The sequence below is a fragment of the Pagrus major genome, chromosome 11 (genome assembly GCF_040436345.1).
Source record: "Pagrus major chromosome 11, Pma_NU_1.0".
Classification (NCBI taxonomy): domain Eukaryota; kingdom Metazoa; phylum Chordata; class Actinopteri; order Spariformes; family Sparidae; genus Pagrus; species Pagrus major.
In genome coordinates, this window is record NC_133225.1 from 11,353,693 (window position 1) to 11,371,220 (window position 17,528).

The 17,528-nt window shown below is 41.6% G+C and overlaps 1 protein-coding gene across 1 annotated transcript in view; it reads left to right on the forward strand.

Moving 5' to 3' along the window:
* The window catches only part of yjefn3 (YjeF N-terminal domain containing 3), a 44,442-nt gene that overhangs the window by 20,638 nt on the left and 6,276 nt on the right, over positions 1–17,528 (forward strand). The window contains exon 2 of the mRNA XM_073477162.1: positions 9,075–9,183. Coding sequence (XP_073333263.1) covers positions 9,075–9,183 — 109 coding nt within the window. The remainder of the gene's footprint in view (positions 1–9,074; positions 9,184–17,528) is intronic.

Below are 17,528 nucleotides of genomic sequence, written 5' to 3' on the forward strand. Positions count from 1 at the left end.
CGTTCCCAAAACCTTTGTCAGACGGTCACAGTGTGGTAAGGTTTAGGAAAACATTGTGTTTTGGGTTAAAATCACAATATTACCTCTGTAACTTAAGTTATGTATGTGGCGAACTTCACTACATTAGTAAGTTAAAAGAACTCACTGTTGACTTCTAGTTTCTGGGACATGAACGTCGTCCTCCTGAATGAAAGTCCTGTGCTTGTTTAACCCAACTGTCCATCACCTGACCTCCTCCCTATACAGACTTTTCACTCTTTATACCACTTTTTCCCACTTACTCCTTCGCAGCCATAATAATTACTACGGCTGCTAGAGGTCACAACAAACTGAAATATGGATCATAATAAGTTGTTTTCATTTCTTCTGCTCTTCTGGTAGAAATCACTCTGGCTTTTTGGTTTGGTTTTGGTTTTGTGGATGGGAAGCCAGTGAGGGATTGTGTCCGTTATGCTTGGATGTGGAGTTGTGAGCGTATCACGAGCCATGAAATTTTTCACTATCAGGTGAAAAAGAAGCACATGGTGGCAGCGACGATGACTGCTGTGCAGGGAGAATTGGTATCAGACTGGTTCGAGAGGGGAAACTGTAGGGAAAAGGAAGAAGGGAAGTTAAAGGTCCTGTTGACACCCGGAGCTAAAATCCATCTCTGAGTGATCGATCCCATCCAGACAGGAAACATCAATTGAGAGTCTTACCAAATCGAACTCTAACCACATTTAAAGGTGATAGTTGATGCATACGACCACATCGTTCATGTTAGGTGCACACCAGGAAGGGAAATGAGGTCACTTTTCTTCTTCTTTGCCTTCTTTCTCTTTCTTCTGCTGCTGGCTGCAAAGAAACAAAGAGATAACAACAGAGCCGGGCCAAATCTCTCTCCAAAGACAAGCTTTTCCTCCTGAAGCAAAGGGCAGCAGATACTTTGTTGTCCCTAAACCTGAGGTCACTTTGTAACACAGATGGGTCATCAGTCTGTCGTGTCCTGGCTAGCAGCTTTATGAATGCTGTTAGCCATCCTGCTCTGCCTCCGGTACCTGGAGGACAAATCCCCGGCTCAGTGGATACGAATCCGATGTGACAACACATGGCTCGTTATTTGTGATACGGATGGCCTCCTGCCTCAAACTGAGGGAGCTGGGTTTAAAGCACAGGCAGAGGTTATAAATGGATATTCTGGATCAGTAGGTGAAAGGATTAAAGACCACCGGAAGGGGAGCATGATGTAACCTGTTGTGCCCTCGCTCATGTGTGTCATGTGCTCCTCCAACTAGATAAAAGTCCTTCTCCTTCTCAGATCACATGACATCTACAAAATGAGGGATAAGTAGACTATTTTTAGCTCATGAGAGCACAGGAAATACAGCAGAATTGAGCTCGCCAACACCTGTGGCTTGAGATGAACATGATGCATGTTCATCCCGACATGTCGACAGGACCATGGCTGCCGGGGGAAATAAAATGAGTTATGAGAGCAAATGCAGGAGCCGCTGATTGGGATCATCTAAAGAATGTCTGTCTCGTCGTACCGGATATGAGGAACATGAGTGGACGGCTAAACCGATTAAGGCCTGATTTGGAAGAATGATGCTACAGGAGACAGTCGCATGGATGTGACTGTGTCTCTTTCTATCTCACAAACTCATAATACATACAGCCAGTCTCCTAAATTATTGCCCAAGGAGTCTTGGAACAAAGTGAATCATGCCATCCTGATTAAATAAGAATTGAGCAGCATGAAGGGGCTCACGCTGGGCAGTTAGAATGGGAACATATGGAGGCACAAGGCCAGCTCAGCTCCTGTCTGCCAGCTGAGGCTGTTTATGAGACACTCCCGTCACTGCGGCACCTGATCCTCCTGCCCATCATCAAATTATGCAGAGGGAAACATAATATATATCTTTATGCTTCCAGCTATCTACAAATGTGAGTTTGGATGCTCCTGGTTTTGGCTATGGGAAAATGCTGCACACTGAGCCAGGTGCTTCAAAAAATCATCACCCAAAACTGCATATGCTGTGGGCAAACACTAACATGCCCACCTACACACTCCGACATAATCTCATGTACTGTAGGGCATCGTTTTTTTCATGTGAGACATGCTTATATAACGGCCTGATTCTTGTTTAATTTATTCGAGTCACTGAAGTGTTTTTCTCTTTCGAAAGCTCGTTTTCATTCTCAATCTTGCATTGTTTTTCTTCTGAAGACAGACACATGTCCATGTCATTGCACACTCTTCTTGTCAGAAAATCCTCTGATGTGCCTCTCTCTGCGGGGGTCCCCGATGCTGCCTTTTAAAAACATTTTCAATTTCATTCCCAAATTGGATCTGAACCCTGCTGCATTTCTCTGCTGCCCTCCACACCTCCTCCTTTACCCTTTACACCATCTCTTAGCTGGATGCTGCAGGACTTCCAGCTATGTGAATATAATAATCAGTCCACGATTGGAGTAATTTCGACTGTAAAATGCGACACATCCAGCCGGGCGCTTTTAAAAAACACCCAAATTGCATATGTACTCACAGAGTCTAGGCAAACACTACTACACCCACCTACACACTCAGACATAATCTCATACAGCCTACTGTAGGGCACTGAGTTTTCATTTGAGACATGCTAACACAACAGCCGGTTCTTGTTAATTTATTCGAGTTATTGCATTGTTTTTCTTTTGAAGACAAAAATAGCGCGTGTCCATGTCGCTGCACGCATTTCTCATCAGAAAATCCTCTGATGTGCCACTCTCTGCGGGTATCCCCACTGCCGCCTTTTAAAGTCATTCTCAATTTCGATCTCATTTTCATTCTCGGTCTGGATCTGAACCCTCCCGCGTTCCTCTGCTGCCCTCCACACCTCCACCTTTCCCCTTTACACCGTCTCTCAGCCCGCTGCTGCAGGACTTCCTGGAGGCACGCTCCAGGAGGTGAGAGTGATGATGAAAGGTGTCCTGAGATGACGCATGTTAAATTAGATGCACACGTACACACACACACACACACCTGGGAAAGTCAACTGTTAATCTCATTACAGTGGCAGGGGAGCCATCCGTCAGCAACATAGTACAAGTTATAATGGGTCCGTTAACATGATGCCAAAATCGTGAAAGAAACCTTTTAGCTCGGCAAGGCTGAGTGTCCATAATGAGATTATCTTCAGGGCCGTGATGAAAGAGAGGCCTGGGTAATGATAGTGATAGTTTATATTGTGGTATAAAGCTACATTTACCTTCTGTAGTTTTCTTCTGAAGGCATTCCTCAGGTTAAAAACCTGTGTATTTAAAACAGCAAATGAAATCAGCCGGGGAGAGTCATCTCCCACGTGCTCTCTCAGTCTCTATCTCAGTCTATTGTTGTCACACACACACACACACACACACACAGACAAATCTGCCATCACTCTGGTTCAGTGAAGTGCGAACCTTCATCACAGCGCTGTGATGGGGCGAGACAGAGGGTGGCCGAATAGGGGGATGAGAGCGGCGGAGAAGAAGATAAAGAATGGAAATGGAAAGGGGTAAAATGGAGCAAATGAATGGAGCCAAATCAGGAAAGTCTCAGATGAAGGGACAGAACTGTGCAGCTGCACTTTTGTACCACAGTGTGTGATACGTAAAGCACATACAGATGCAACTGGTGAGATAACGCATGCAGCAACAAAAGCTCTCGCTGTTCTGTGTTCAGGCTCAATCATCACTGTGATAGACTGCAACAAAATGGATGTTAATATATATGGAAATGTGACAGATTTGTACTTTAAAGAGGACAGATAATAGTGTTTTTCTCCTTATTGACATGTTATTTGATGTGGTACTTTATTTGTGTTTAAAAGGCCTGGAGCATCATTGACAGCTGTCGAGTGTTAGATGAAGCCGGAGGTGGACAGATAATGACGGAGAGGAGGATGGAGAAGAGGGCTGTGGACCAAATGAACACCGTGTTTTTATTGTTTCTGTCCTCTCTCAGGCAGGAATCTGATTAATTATTACCTGCTCTTTAACAGACCGGAGCAGTCACCCTCACATAAATGGCCTTTTTACTAGTGGGGACAGCTTAGTTAGTTACACAACAGTAAATCTGGAGCAGGTAGCAGCCGGGCTGTATGATCACATTTTATGAGGTAGAACCGGTGCTGAGGTGGGTGAAACATTTGTAACACGTACAACAACACGTAGGTAAATAAATAAAAAAGGTGTTGTCGACTGGAGCTGTTAACAGTTTTAACTGTGAAAAACACAATGAGAGAAAAAAAACTAAATTACAAAACATTCATGAAGATTTGAGTTAAAAAAATGTTCTAATTGAAACAAATCAGGCCAGTCGGTGATGACTATATTTATAAATGCTATATTGTCGTGCAGGAAAACAGTCGTCTCCTTTATGTCTTCATGAAAGTAACTACAGAGGGAGTTGCCAGAATGATCACGCACCCTTTTGGGTGAAACCAAACGCTGTGAAAGTGCCCGCGTCAAATAGAAAATACTAGATTAAAAGCTGCTGTGTTGCATTTTGCGTGTCAAACAATAAAAAAAAACAAAAAACGCCACAGTTTAAGATTTTCATTACTTTCCCAAAGAACGAAGGAAAAAACAAAGATCTGGGGCTCTATTATCTGCAGAGAGGATGAACATGTAAATTGTGGGACCCTGCTGGTCAATATGTGTCTGTGGCAAACACTTCCTCACAGGTGAGGTAATAATATAACTGAGTTGATGAGTTTTCGAAAAAAAAAAGGTCCTTTAAAACATCTGTTTTTAGAATGGAGTTTGGTTTAACTGCTCGTCCACCCGAAAGACGACTGGGAGCATAGGTTATTTTAATGTTAATAATTCACATAAATTGAGTTGCCCTACTTTCTAGTTAATGAACCTTACACAGAAGTACCATAGGAACGACCTGTTTTCTACCTCTTTCAGCGTGTAGTAAAAGCTTGTGCAATACGCACAAACGGCTCTCTAAATGGAGACAGCTGTTCCACCACAGCGATGGATTTAGTAACGTCACATTGGTTAGACTGCCAAAACACCTGCTGATGCTAGCATCTCTGAGAGGCTGTACTTACACAGTGAAGTGGTACTATGAGCTAATGTTGCTAATGTTAATGTAAGCATGCTAACATGCCGACAACGACAATGCTAAGAAGCTTTTAGCAGGTGTAATGTTAAGTTCACCCTATTAGTTTAGCGAAAGATAGAAATGTGGGTTTTCTTTGGTTATATTAAAAAATGACTATCTGCTCTTAATATTTTTTGTTTGGTGTTTTTCTTTTATTTTTGACAGTATCTGTTTCTGCTTCATGACATAGAGCTCCCCCTGGCAAGCATAAAATTGGAGCTTGGAAAGCTGTCGACTACACTTTCAGTTATTTTAATCACGCTCCTTGTCTCACCAGCAGATCACGCTGGAAAGGTGGAAATTAGGCAAAGTGAGAGGAAGGGGGTGGAAAATGTGGCTATTTCAGTCTGCCGGTGTTAGAAAAATAGAAACCCTTCTGATTTCCAGCGGAGTATTCATCTCATGTGATACAGGGATGCTTCACAGCTGCAGCGTATATACAGCAACACGTGGTTTATCATTGGCTGACGTTACAGGATAAATTTAGCCTGTTTGTGTGCTACTTTACTTTCATTGTATCTGTTGCTAGGCTGTTGCACAGAAATTGTATTATATGGTACGTTGCTATATACATATACTGTATATGTGTTGGTGCAACACTGCTGAAAACTGATTAATATTATGAATTAATACTCTTAAATTGCCACACTTTCATTCACACAATACGATTTATTCATGTGTGAACAATAAGCTTTTTAATGTTAATGTAACTTACTGTAACCTAGTTTATCTTTGCTGTATGCTCCCATTATTTGCTCCCGCTGTATCCCCATTTCCCCACAGGGGCCATTAAAGTTACATTTTACCTGATCTCAGGTGTAAAGTAAACAGGCTTATTAAGCAGGTTGCGATCACAGTCGAACAGTGCTACAACGAAGGTGACTCACCGCAGGAGCACATCATGCCCAGCGTGGGGAAATCAACTCTCTCTCTCTGGGGAGAAGGGCTGACGGCTGCTGCATGGCTGGGGCTACAGGTGCACCAGAAGCTTATAGTCAAAATGTTTTTTTATTTCTGCAGCTGCACTACACATGCTCGCACCCACACGCCCACACATGTATTCTTTCAAGTCAAGGTCAAAGTGTATCTGCATACCTTTTTTTCCTTGAGAAGAAAATTAGTGTTGAAGCCTCCAGTAAGGTATATATACAAAAATGAATGGTTGCGTAGAGTTTTTTCCAGTGTACGTGAGTAGTTTCAGGTAAATGAATGCTTGATTAAGAATGATAATTAGCATGGCAAGAGCTGGAAATTGAAAAGACATTGAGAATGTGGCATGAAACAGCCATCTGCTTTTATTTTGTCCTGAGCGCTGTGTGCTGCTCCCTTGTGGTAGAGCCTCTCGGCTAACACCAGCAGCAGTGGAGAGCTGTACACCCACATCTACTATTCTGTTGTGTGCTGTTAAAGATCAAAAGTAACTGACTGTTCAGCAGCTACACTGTTACTGTGATCATCGGTTGTGGGCTCAGAATTCTCCACAGCAGCAGCACCACAGATTTGGGATTTTAAAAGAGACATACGATGCTCTTTTTCAGGTTCATGATATTATTTTGGGTTATTACTAGAAAAGGCTTGCAGGCTTTAATTCCCAGGAAACACATCAGTTTTCTCATACACACTGTTTTTGCTCCTGTCTCTTTGAGTTCCCCCAAAACTAGTCGCTAGGCATAAATTGTGACACTGTGACGTAGTGTGACGTCACAAAGTCACCAAATTAAAGGCGGGACTACTGACGAGGTGTTTCAGGAGCAGTGTTTTCTGTGGGAGAGTGGGGCTTTTTAACTTTCGAGACCTTTTTCATGCACAAGAACCGATATAAAACACTGAAGGAAAGGACAAAACAAAAACAAAAAAGCCATAATATGTCTCCTTTAACAAAAATTAGACTTTCCCCCCACTGTCTCAGAGGCAACAATTTTAATAGCCAGTCCTCACGCAGAATCAATTCGTCTCAATTAAAACCTTTTAAAGAAGCTCTGCTGCTGCCGGCTGCAGCGAGCACAGAGCAGACGCTGTGGACCGACGTGAACTTTCCAAAGATCATCTTGTCACAGTGACTCAGGAAACATCCCTGAGGTGAGCCGTGGGTGACAGCTGCTGCCGCTCCACTGGCTCAGGTAAATGCCAGAAACCCCACTTGGATACACTGGATTGCTGACACACAAACAAGCATGCACACACACACACACAAAACACACACATACACTGCTGTGTCTTTAAAGAACCTAAAAGGAACACAAGCAGGCTTAGCATCAGTCACACCGCCAGCACAGAGAATAGAGACGACAGGAACAGGATGAATGCATGTGTGCACAATATGAAAGATGCATCTCTCTCTCTCTCTCTGTGACAGGGTAACCCAGAGCTTCAGACGCAGCCCTTCACTGTAATTGTTCAGCATAAAGAGAGCAATAGCAGAAGTGGGTTTTGTGTTTCTGCCTGGAAAAAGGACAGAGCTGGGTGACAATTGCGAGACAGTGGCATAATACAGCATTATTACTACACAAAAGACCACAATTCTTCCATTACAGCGACGCTGATTATTGAACATTTGAATTTTCTAAAAATGATCCTTTACGTGGGCGCTCTTTTCATCTGTGTGCACGGCTGAATCTCTACTGTTATGAATCCATTCTACGTGATAATATCTGGGCTGTTACATCTGCATGACTCTCGGTTATTTTTTTCACATGACGTAACAAGAGAGAGTAAACCCTCATTGACTCATGCAGAGAGCTCTTGATCTGTTTAAAGAGGTAAAGATTTTGAAGCTGAGTGGCCCTATAGGGTCAGTACTCATCTGAAGTACAATATCGATTTTTTTGCATTGATTGTTCTCTCATCTGTTGATTTTGGTCCGCAGTCGCCTGATAAATGATCTTTGATGAGTGAACTCTTACTCTGAGTTTTCTCACATCTCTCTGAGAGGTTTTAAAGCACAGATAATGAAAAAAGCTGTTTCTACCTGAAAGTAATTATGTCATCATCCAGGTTTTCTTATTGAGCTGCAGTACCAAAGGAGGACCACCAGGTGTCTGTAGAGTGACAGGGATGCATTTGATGTTACAGAATCAGATCCCAAATGAAGAAGGCAGATTTTTTTTGTTGAATATTTTAACTCGGCCTGCTCCTGCTCTTCATTTTCTTACAATCAGGTGATGCCGCTGTGGCTGTGTCACTTGCCCGCTACTGTACTGTCATACACACATTGCATTTGCCACACACACACACACACACACACACCTCCATGATAAAAGCAGCAGCAGCAGCAGCAGCAGGCTCCACTACAGCAGCATCAGTCACACTGTCACCATGCAGAGAGACGCCACAGGAAGCGAAGCACAAACACGTGTGAACATTAGATTGCAAACCCGATAAGTAAGGCAGAAAACACATTAACGTCGGGTTGTGTTCACATACACAACTTGACATATGTGAGCGTCTGCGAAGGCCACATGGTCAGTTCATCGGCCACATGTTCTGTTTTGAGTTTCATGTTTCCCAGAAGCTGTTAAGGTTTGTTATGAGTACACGTTGACATATAGAAAGTCTTAAAAACCTACTGGAGGCTCACAGATACCAGACAACCACCTAAGCATGTAAGCAGACCAATTTAGCTGTGTGTTAGTGTGTTACGAGTCAAGAAGGACTCAATTATGTGTCACTTCTGTGCGGTGTGAAAACCAAATGTTACCTTGTAAATGCCTGCTGTCTGTGCTGTATTTGTACAGTACATTAAAGCAGAAGTGACATTTTGATCCACATTACAGACACTTTAAATTCAGAGCTGCTGGTGGGCTAAACGATGACTTACGCGTGAAGCCTTTTAATGAGCTCTGAGTATTTCTTGGACCACATTTCAATACTTCAACTTACTCTCAGGATGTTTTTATTGACGATGATGATGATGAACTAACACCTCTTTTGCTTACCTGTGTTGTTCCGTGTTTGACAGTAAAGAGGAGGCAGCAGCCATCGAGACAGAGCTACTGAGGGACTACCGGTTTGGGCAACAGCAGCTGATAGAGATTTGGGGACAAGCATGCGCCACCGCTATCACTAAGGTCTGTACGTCTTCTGTTTTCCAGATCTCCCTTTAGTTCGTCACACTGTTGTAAAAAGTACCCAAAAGTAAGCACAAGTGCAAGTAAATGATCTATATTTAAACTGATGTTGCATATTATTGGTCAGGGAACTGGCAGAATCAGTGCATTTAATCTATTTGCCAATATAATAAATACAAAAATAAAAAAATAAATTCGCTGCTTGGTCTGATGCAGCATGCAATCGGCAAAGTAACTAGTAACTAAAGTTATCAAATAAGTGTAGTGAGTAAGATGTACAAAATGTGACTCCAAACTGTAGTGGAGTGGAATTATAAAGTAGCAGAAAAAGGAAATACTCAAGCAAAATACAAGTACCTCAAAATTGTACTTAAGTATCACAGGTTATAGTCAGTATGTCTGTTTCCTGTTTGCTTGTTGTCCCTACTTTACTGTGAGCGTGAAGCAAAACACGTCACGCAAACCTGTTTTTAATTCAGTCGTAATCCCCATCCCTCCATATCTGTCTCTCTATCCATCCAACCGTCCAATTTATGTGGTCATGCAATAATACTGCTATAAATGAAAGCTCAGACAGAAAACATCATTCCAGTATGTTTTTATAGCCGTTTTTTGTTTTTATTGTGAAATCGACCTTTGCTTGTGTGCTGCTGTGCTTTTAAAGCTCGTTTCTTTGGACCATTAAACCGGTGGCACCAAGCACTGCACACTGAACAGTGGTTGCCATTTACTGTGATATGTGTTTGTGTGTCGATCTCCTTTTAGCTGAACTGCAGAAGCGGCAATTTTCATTTTGTCTATATTTTGTGACATGTTTTCCATGAATCGCAGTGTTTTATCTATCTCTTCTGCTCGCTCTTTGTATTACACTGAAACCACAAATTGTTGGGGAATGTCACACAAAGCTTTCTGTAATTACTACTTTCACAAATCTCGTAGCTGTCAGGTTTAACACAAATTCAATCAAAGCCCTTTCTTTGACACAGCTTGCAAAATGCTTTTGGAAAAATGGTCAAATTAAAGGAAGTCATGCAAGTTTTTACAATTACCCCCCTTTTCTGCAAGAAGCCATCCAGCCCTGGATCACAGTTACAAACTCAAGTCAAATAAATTCAAATTGTGGCTTCAACCAACACGCTCCTGTTTAATAGTCAACGCTGTGTATCACTCAGCAAATCATTTCTAAAGGGCACAAATTTCATCCGAATTTCTTTGGAAAGTCGCTGCACATTCTGTCTCATTTTGTGAGGTCCTGGTGGGACTGTTTGCTTGTACAAGAGGGCAAAAAGTCACAGCTGCTGCTACTTACACCTTCCTAATTTGCATAAACTTCCTTACAAAATGTCTGATTGTTATCTGGAGGAAATGATCTAACTTTCTGTGACATTTGAGCAGCTCACCTCGGGGCAGAACACCTGAGCTCACTCTGTAGCACCACACCGGTCCAAAGCCACAACTCTTCTTCTCTGTGATCTGGACTGTGTCAAACTAAGACTGCGAGTGTGTGTGTGTGTGTCCGTGGAGGGCTGTTAGGAACACATGTGGTTCCCTTTGACCAGACCACTGGCTTGGTGTAATGCCACACTGGTTTCCTCAGTGGGCTCTTCAACAGGCTGTGATGAATAAGAGTCTGAGCTAAAAGACACATGAAACCCTGCGATGCTGTCAGAAGGAAAGATGAAGAGAAAAAGACGGAATGAGACAAAGAGAAACAGAGAGAACGACAGAAGCAGAAACAGACATTAATAAGATAGCTTTAATAGAAAAAGGAAAGAAGAGATGCAGCAAATACATTGAATACATATGCAGAGATATGAGAGACACAAAATGATGACAACTGATGACAAATATCTCCAATAACACATGTAACAACCCCAAACATCATCATATCTTCACCTTTTATGTTGATGAGGCGAACATGTCAGCAAATAGTTGCTAATTTAAACATCCGGTAGTTACAGAACAACATTATTGTTTATTTTGAGTCATGTTTCTGGCCACCTGACAAATATAAATACAATTTTTACTCTCTTTTAACTCTGTTTCTGGTCTCTATCTACTTATGAGGTAAATATCCTGCAGCTCTTCAGCTGCTAAATACTCAACTGTGTTCACCAGTTACTTGGTACCTGGTGCTGAGGACAGTGGGATTTTCTACACACCTGCATACCTAAACAACTCAATAGGTCAATTTTCAGCATCTCCCAAAACAACACAGCCATTGCAGTGTAACAGCGACACACGTACCTGACCTTCTTTGTACCGTCACAGTTTGGTTTAGGCACTAAAACTACTCGGTTAGGTTTAGGCACTAAAACTACTCGGTTAGGTTTAGGCACTAAAACTACTCGGTTAGGTTTAGGCACTAAAACTACTCGGTTAGGTTTAGGCACTAAAGCTTCTTGGTTAGGTTTAGTCACTAAAGCTTCTTGGTTAGGTTTAGGCACTAAAACTACTCGGTTAGGTTTAGTCACTAAAGCTTCTTGGTTAGGTTTGGGCACTAAAGCTTCTTGGTTAGGTTTATGTTACTTTGTAACTTCTGGTATGTACCTATGTTACCGAAGTGACTTATGTTACCTTATGTACGTGACGTTACTTATGTTACAATATTGTGTTAGAAGAACTCATGGTTGACTTCTGGTTTCACATTGGATACAAACAGCAGTCTTGTAAATGGAAGTCCTGTGTCTGTCCATGATCCATCCTCAACCTCCTCCCTATAAGGACTATTTATACTGCTTCTTCTCACTTGTCACCAACAACAAATATCTGTGGTAAGAAATGGCTTACATTTTTGACCAATATGGTGGGGCTCACTGGTGAGCGTAATGGAGCATAACGGACAGTTTAATGTTTTGGTCATACAATTGAATATTGTTTAACCTAATAAAGCTATTACATTCTTGGGGAGTGAGAAACAGACAGACACAACAGCAACAGTTTAAAGACAGTAAAATGGAAAATGGGCCACATCATGTAAAAAGTGAAGCAGCCATCAGTCAGCAGTAGAGACGTTGTGCTCTCCCCTCAGAGTGTGTGATTAAGCCCACCACATCCACTTCCCCTCTATTATCATCAGCCACCGCTGGCCCCATGCCTGGCCCTCCACCAAGAGCCCCAGCAGCATAGCCTTACTAGACAAACATGGCCAGGAGCGCTGCTGCCCACAGCCGCCAGAAGCACGCTACTGCTCACATGACATCACTGCTATTTAAAGAAAATTACAGTAGAAGGAGATGCAGACAGTCTGATTTCACTGCTGGCCTACTGCTGCTGGCTATACCACACGGACACGCACACACCTACACCTCTGGTTGCCAGATAGATTATAGGTTTTCTGTAAGTAATCCCTTCACTGTTCCAACAGCAGCAGCCGCAGCCACCAGCTCCAGACTGTGTGTGTGTTTCTGTATCAGTCTGAGGCTTTTCAACACCTGAGTGCAGACAGCAGAGTTTTTGTTACCACACGGCAATAAATTAGTCTATAGTTTACAGGAGCCCCTGGACTTGAGTTTGGTCTCCTAGTTCAAATATTAGAGGCACTGTTTTCTGCAGATGTGAGAGTATTTGTGTTTTTGTAGGACCTTGATAATGTTTTCTCAGGCTCAGTGTGTGTTTCAGGTTGATTGGAGGTGAAAGAACATGTGTCTTTAACATTTATTTCAAAGAGGTATTCCCTCAGAGACCTTATTACAATCAAGACAGACATTTTTAGGTGTGTGAGAGAGTGTGTGTCAGTGTGAGGGGGGGCGTCCTCCCACTACTTTTCTCACAAGACCGTGCACTCCCCTCACCTTTATCGATTCGGGTGCTTACTGTACCGAAGCTCACTTATATGTGGGATATTTAGGGCTGCAACTAATGATTTTTTAAACGATTTTTACGATGAATCACTTAGTCTATAAAATGTGAAAATGCTGGTCAGTCCAGAGTGATAGCTTCAAATTGCTTTTTTAAATTTTTTTAAATTATTTTTTTTATATATATATTTTCTTGTTTTTTGTGGTTTATTTGCTTTTTTTTCTGCTTTCCTTTTCCCCATTACTTGTTTTCTTACTTGTGTTTCAGGACACGGACAGATTCTAATTCTATGTAAAACTTTTATATATAACCTTTTTTCATGGGTATGAAACTAACAGTCCAAAACCCACATTTATTGATCTTTGATTTATGATCATAAATGACAAAGAAAAGCATCAAATACTCACATTTAACATCCAGCATATGTTTGACATTTTTGCATGAAAAATCAACTAATCTTTTAATCAACTAATAATCACATCTTATTGCAAAAACATGCTTTTCTAGAATAATGGAGAAGTTCTCTGTAGGCCTTAAATGTCATGTCCACAGCAAACTAAGACAAAAGGTTCCCCAGAAGAACAGATAAAAAGAAGCAACCAGATCACAAAGCTGCCGAACAGATGCAACAAACCATCTGTCTGCACTTGTAGAAACCTCCTACATATCAAAAATATCATAAATATCTCAAACACTGGAAAACATTTGAACAGGTTTATTAGGCTAAAACCGACTCATAAAACCTTGTTTTTCTAAAACAATGCTGCGATGAAGTTGTTGCCAAGGCAGTTTGAACTGTTTGAGAGTTTTATGGAAACAAATGACATTATTTTGGAATAGAGTGTATCGCAGATATTGAATTTAATAAAGAATGACGTGAAGCTATCATCACTAGTGGCTAGAAAATCCACACGACTTTTTTTTTTTGCCTTTTGATCGTGCTGAGACCTTTTTATTTGTGTGCAATACATAAAAAATCACAGAGAATTAGGTCATACTTGAAGTTGTTTTTAATATGATGGTTAAAGTAGCTGAAAACCAAACACAGAAAGGCTTCAACACTGACACTGCAGACAGAAACCTATTAGAAATGCTCTTTATCTCCTCTTTTGATAAGTGTTTTCACTTATTCAGTCATCATTCTGACAGCTCGATATCAGAATAAATGACGAATTATGAAAATGTGTGTGAATCAAGTGAGTCAAACTTTTGTTGGATGAAAAAAAAGCCTTGCAACACGAGTGATCCGGCCTGCTCCCTTTATAGCTGCTCACCTTCAGCAGTGTGTGGCTCTAATGGTTTCTCCAGCACCATGAAATGGCTCCAGCTTTGATATCACTGATCCTCCTGACGCTCCTCAGGTCATTAAACCTCCCGATGTGAGCTTTTGTATGTCTGAAACAAGAGACAGAGACGGAGACAAATGCAAGAAGACCATGCAAAGATTTTTTTAACGTCACTGACACATTGATTTTATAGCAATATTTTCTTTTTCTGGAACAAGCTGTAAATACAACACTGACACATTATCTATCACCTTATAAAGTTGTTATGTCTGACGGGTCAGCACACAGAAGTCTATTTACTCTAGAGTGCAGCCCGGGCCGCATTTTTCTGTCTGAGAGAGCAGAAACCGAGTCCGACCAGAACTCGACTGCAAAGACACATATAAGTTAAAAATTAATGTTTCTTTATGCTGCAACTTTACATATGTTTAGGTTCAATTTTCTATTTCTCTCTTGTCATAACACTTTTCTTATGCTTTGCTTAGGTTTAGGCACAAAAAACTCTTGGTTAGTGTTCGAATAAAAACATCATGTTTGGTTTGAAATACCTGTTTTGGTCGCCACAAAAACGCCAGGAGATGGTCTGATTTCCCGTTGTCATAGTTTGAGGTTTTAGTTTTGTTATTGCCCGTTTTATTTTGTAGTTTTGCCCTTGTGTTCCTGTGTCCCCCTGTCCCATCTTCCCTTCATGTGTCTCCGGCTTTTGGTTCAGATTCCTCGCGTTACATCTGGTTTGTACTTTTGTTTGGATTTTTTTACGGATTTTGGTTGACAGTTTTATTTTAATAAAGCTCATCTTTTGTTTCGTTACCTGCCTGCTTGTCTGTGTTGCGTTTGGGTCCTCTGTGTAAACCTGACGCCCGTGAAAAACACCTGGTTTTGGTTGCCACAAAAAACACCTGGAGATGGTCCGAAGTATCCCCACAAACTCGAACTGCGGTCACCCACTGAGCAGCCTTGTAGCTTGTAATAACACCACCTCCTTCCCCTCCACCTCCTGTGGTGAAATTCCGCTAATAAACATATAATGTTCACATGATTTGACACATCTGGTACAAATGTCATCCTGGTTTGCATCTGTGTTTTGCAGAAATGTTAATTGCTAACATTATATCCTGGTGACTGGGCTGCCCATCTGGTCTCGACGGGTTCATGTCGGGTATTCATGCTTTAATTTACTCATCCAGCAGACTGAAGCTACACCAGCAGAGTCATGTTTTTGGCCATTTGATGAATTTTTCCAATATTAACTCTTCTTTTAACACTTTGTTTTGATTTCCACTAACAATGCTACAGTGCATCCACCGACGAGGTGCTGACTTAGGCTGTCTGTCATTTGGCAGTGTAAGTAGTATACAGTGGGTTCATCAGAGGAATAGATGCCTGCTGGAAAACATGGTGGATGAGAATGGTACCAAAACACTGAACATGGTCTGTGGACCCGTCAGGAACTGCTAATTCTCTATGGGTTTATCACAATAAGTGACCCCCGCAGTACACTCAGTCATTTAATCCCTTCTCGTAGTGCCTATAAGGGGCAGTTCACAGCAGGGGACAACACTACCAGAGATGGTTAGCATTTCCCTCTAGGGAGTAAGTCAGCACAGAAAGCTTGACATTATGTCCCCTCCACCCCCACCCACCCACCACACACACACGAACACGCATTAAAAATGTCCCGTTGTCAAGTCCTGTTTGTGGAACGACAAGTGCACTGTTATATAGGTTCACGAGTGCACAGACACACACACACTTAATCACACACAGATTGAGATGTGTCATTAACATCAGTTCTCACAGTGTGAAACTCACTGCGAGCTTCACCCTCATTAGGTATGAAAATGAAAGTCCTGTTTTACTGTCTCCCACTTGTAGTCTCTACTCTCTGTCTCTCTCTCTCTTCCACTCAATTGCTCCCTGCTTCTCTTTCCTCATATAACACACTCTCCTCCATCTCATTTTATCTGGGTGCTGATTTCTCAGCTGAGCTGTTATGATGGAGATAACTGCTGCTGTCTCATCTCTGGGATTCATCGCTCTACTTAAAGCACTCTGAGTCTTGTTACGTTCAATTATACAGCGAGGGGAATGGCCTATTTCTCCACATGAACTTACTCCTGTGCCGAATACATCAGTGGAAGTGGAAGTAAATGTATTTTTTTTTTTTTTTTTTTTTTAGAGGTGGCAGAGTTTTGGCCTTTTTTTTAAGGAGGTCGAGGATCAGCGATGTATGATTTCATCTTACTTTCAGAACCAGCTTAAGAGTATTAATTCCAATTACCCAACAGGCTGCAAATGATGGTGTAATTATGTTCTAATTATGGTGCATTTCTATAATGATTAAAATAATTACGGGTTTCAATAAAACATTTACAAGGAACAAAAAGTTTTGTAATAAAGTGGCAAATTATGCTAACTACTTTTTGAATTACATGTGTCAAAAGGTGCTACAATACATAAAACTTAAGGCCTACCACCTTATACTCATTGGACTTAATACAACGACATCATTGTACCTTTTAATTACCATGTTTATTCAGTAATTGTTTATAAAAAATAGCTAAATTAGTTCCCCAATAAATACAAAAATGTGACCCCTTTATTTTAAGACATTCTGCCTAGTTCTATTCATACATTATCCCGTTAATCCTTTAATTGTGCCCCATATTTACAAAAATACTTGCACTGTAATTTGAGGTCCTGGCTGTGATCTGAAGCATGACTATGAACTGCAGTCACAGACTACACTTAGTGGCGCTAAAACTTGACTAACTTTCGACTTGTGCTCAGATGCAGTCATTTGGCTCTAATTGCACAGGATTTGCAGAAATCTGGTAAACTGTCTCCCTCAGCTCAAGTCCCTCTTCTACTTCGTGACATTATGCTGTGACCTTTACACTAATGAACAATCATTCTCGTTTGATCTAATAGTGCTGACACTAAACGAAAACCCCGAAAAGCATCGCCTAACAATGCATAATGTGGCAGCGAGTTCATGTGCTTCGAAGAATCTGTGGAAAATGAGGGCAGACACCTTTGGGGCTTTCAGTAATGATCGTGACACACACACACACACACACACACACACACACACACACACACACACACACACACACACACACACACTCACGCAGCACTTCTGTTTAGGTGTTGAAGATGGAAGATTAGCCACTCTGGTTGACAGTTCTGCCGGCAAATACCTGTCTGGTTTAAGAAGGTGCAGTGTGATTTACGAGGGAATGTGCGGCCAATAAACGA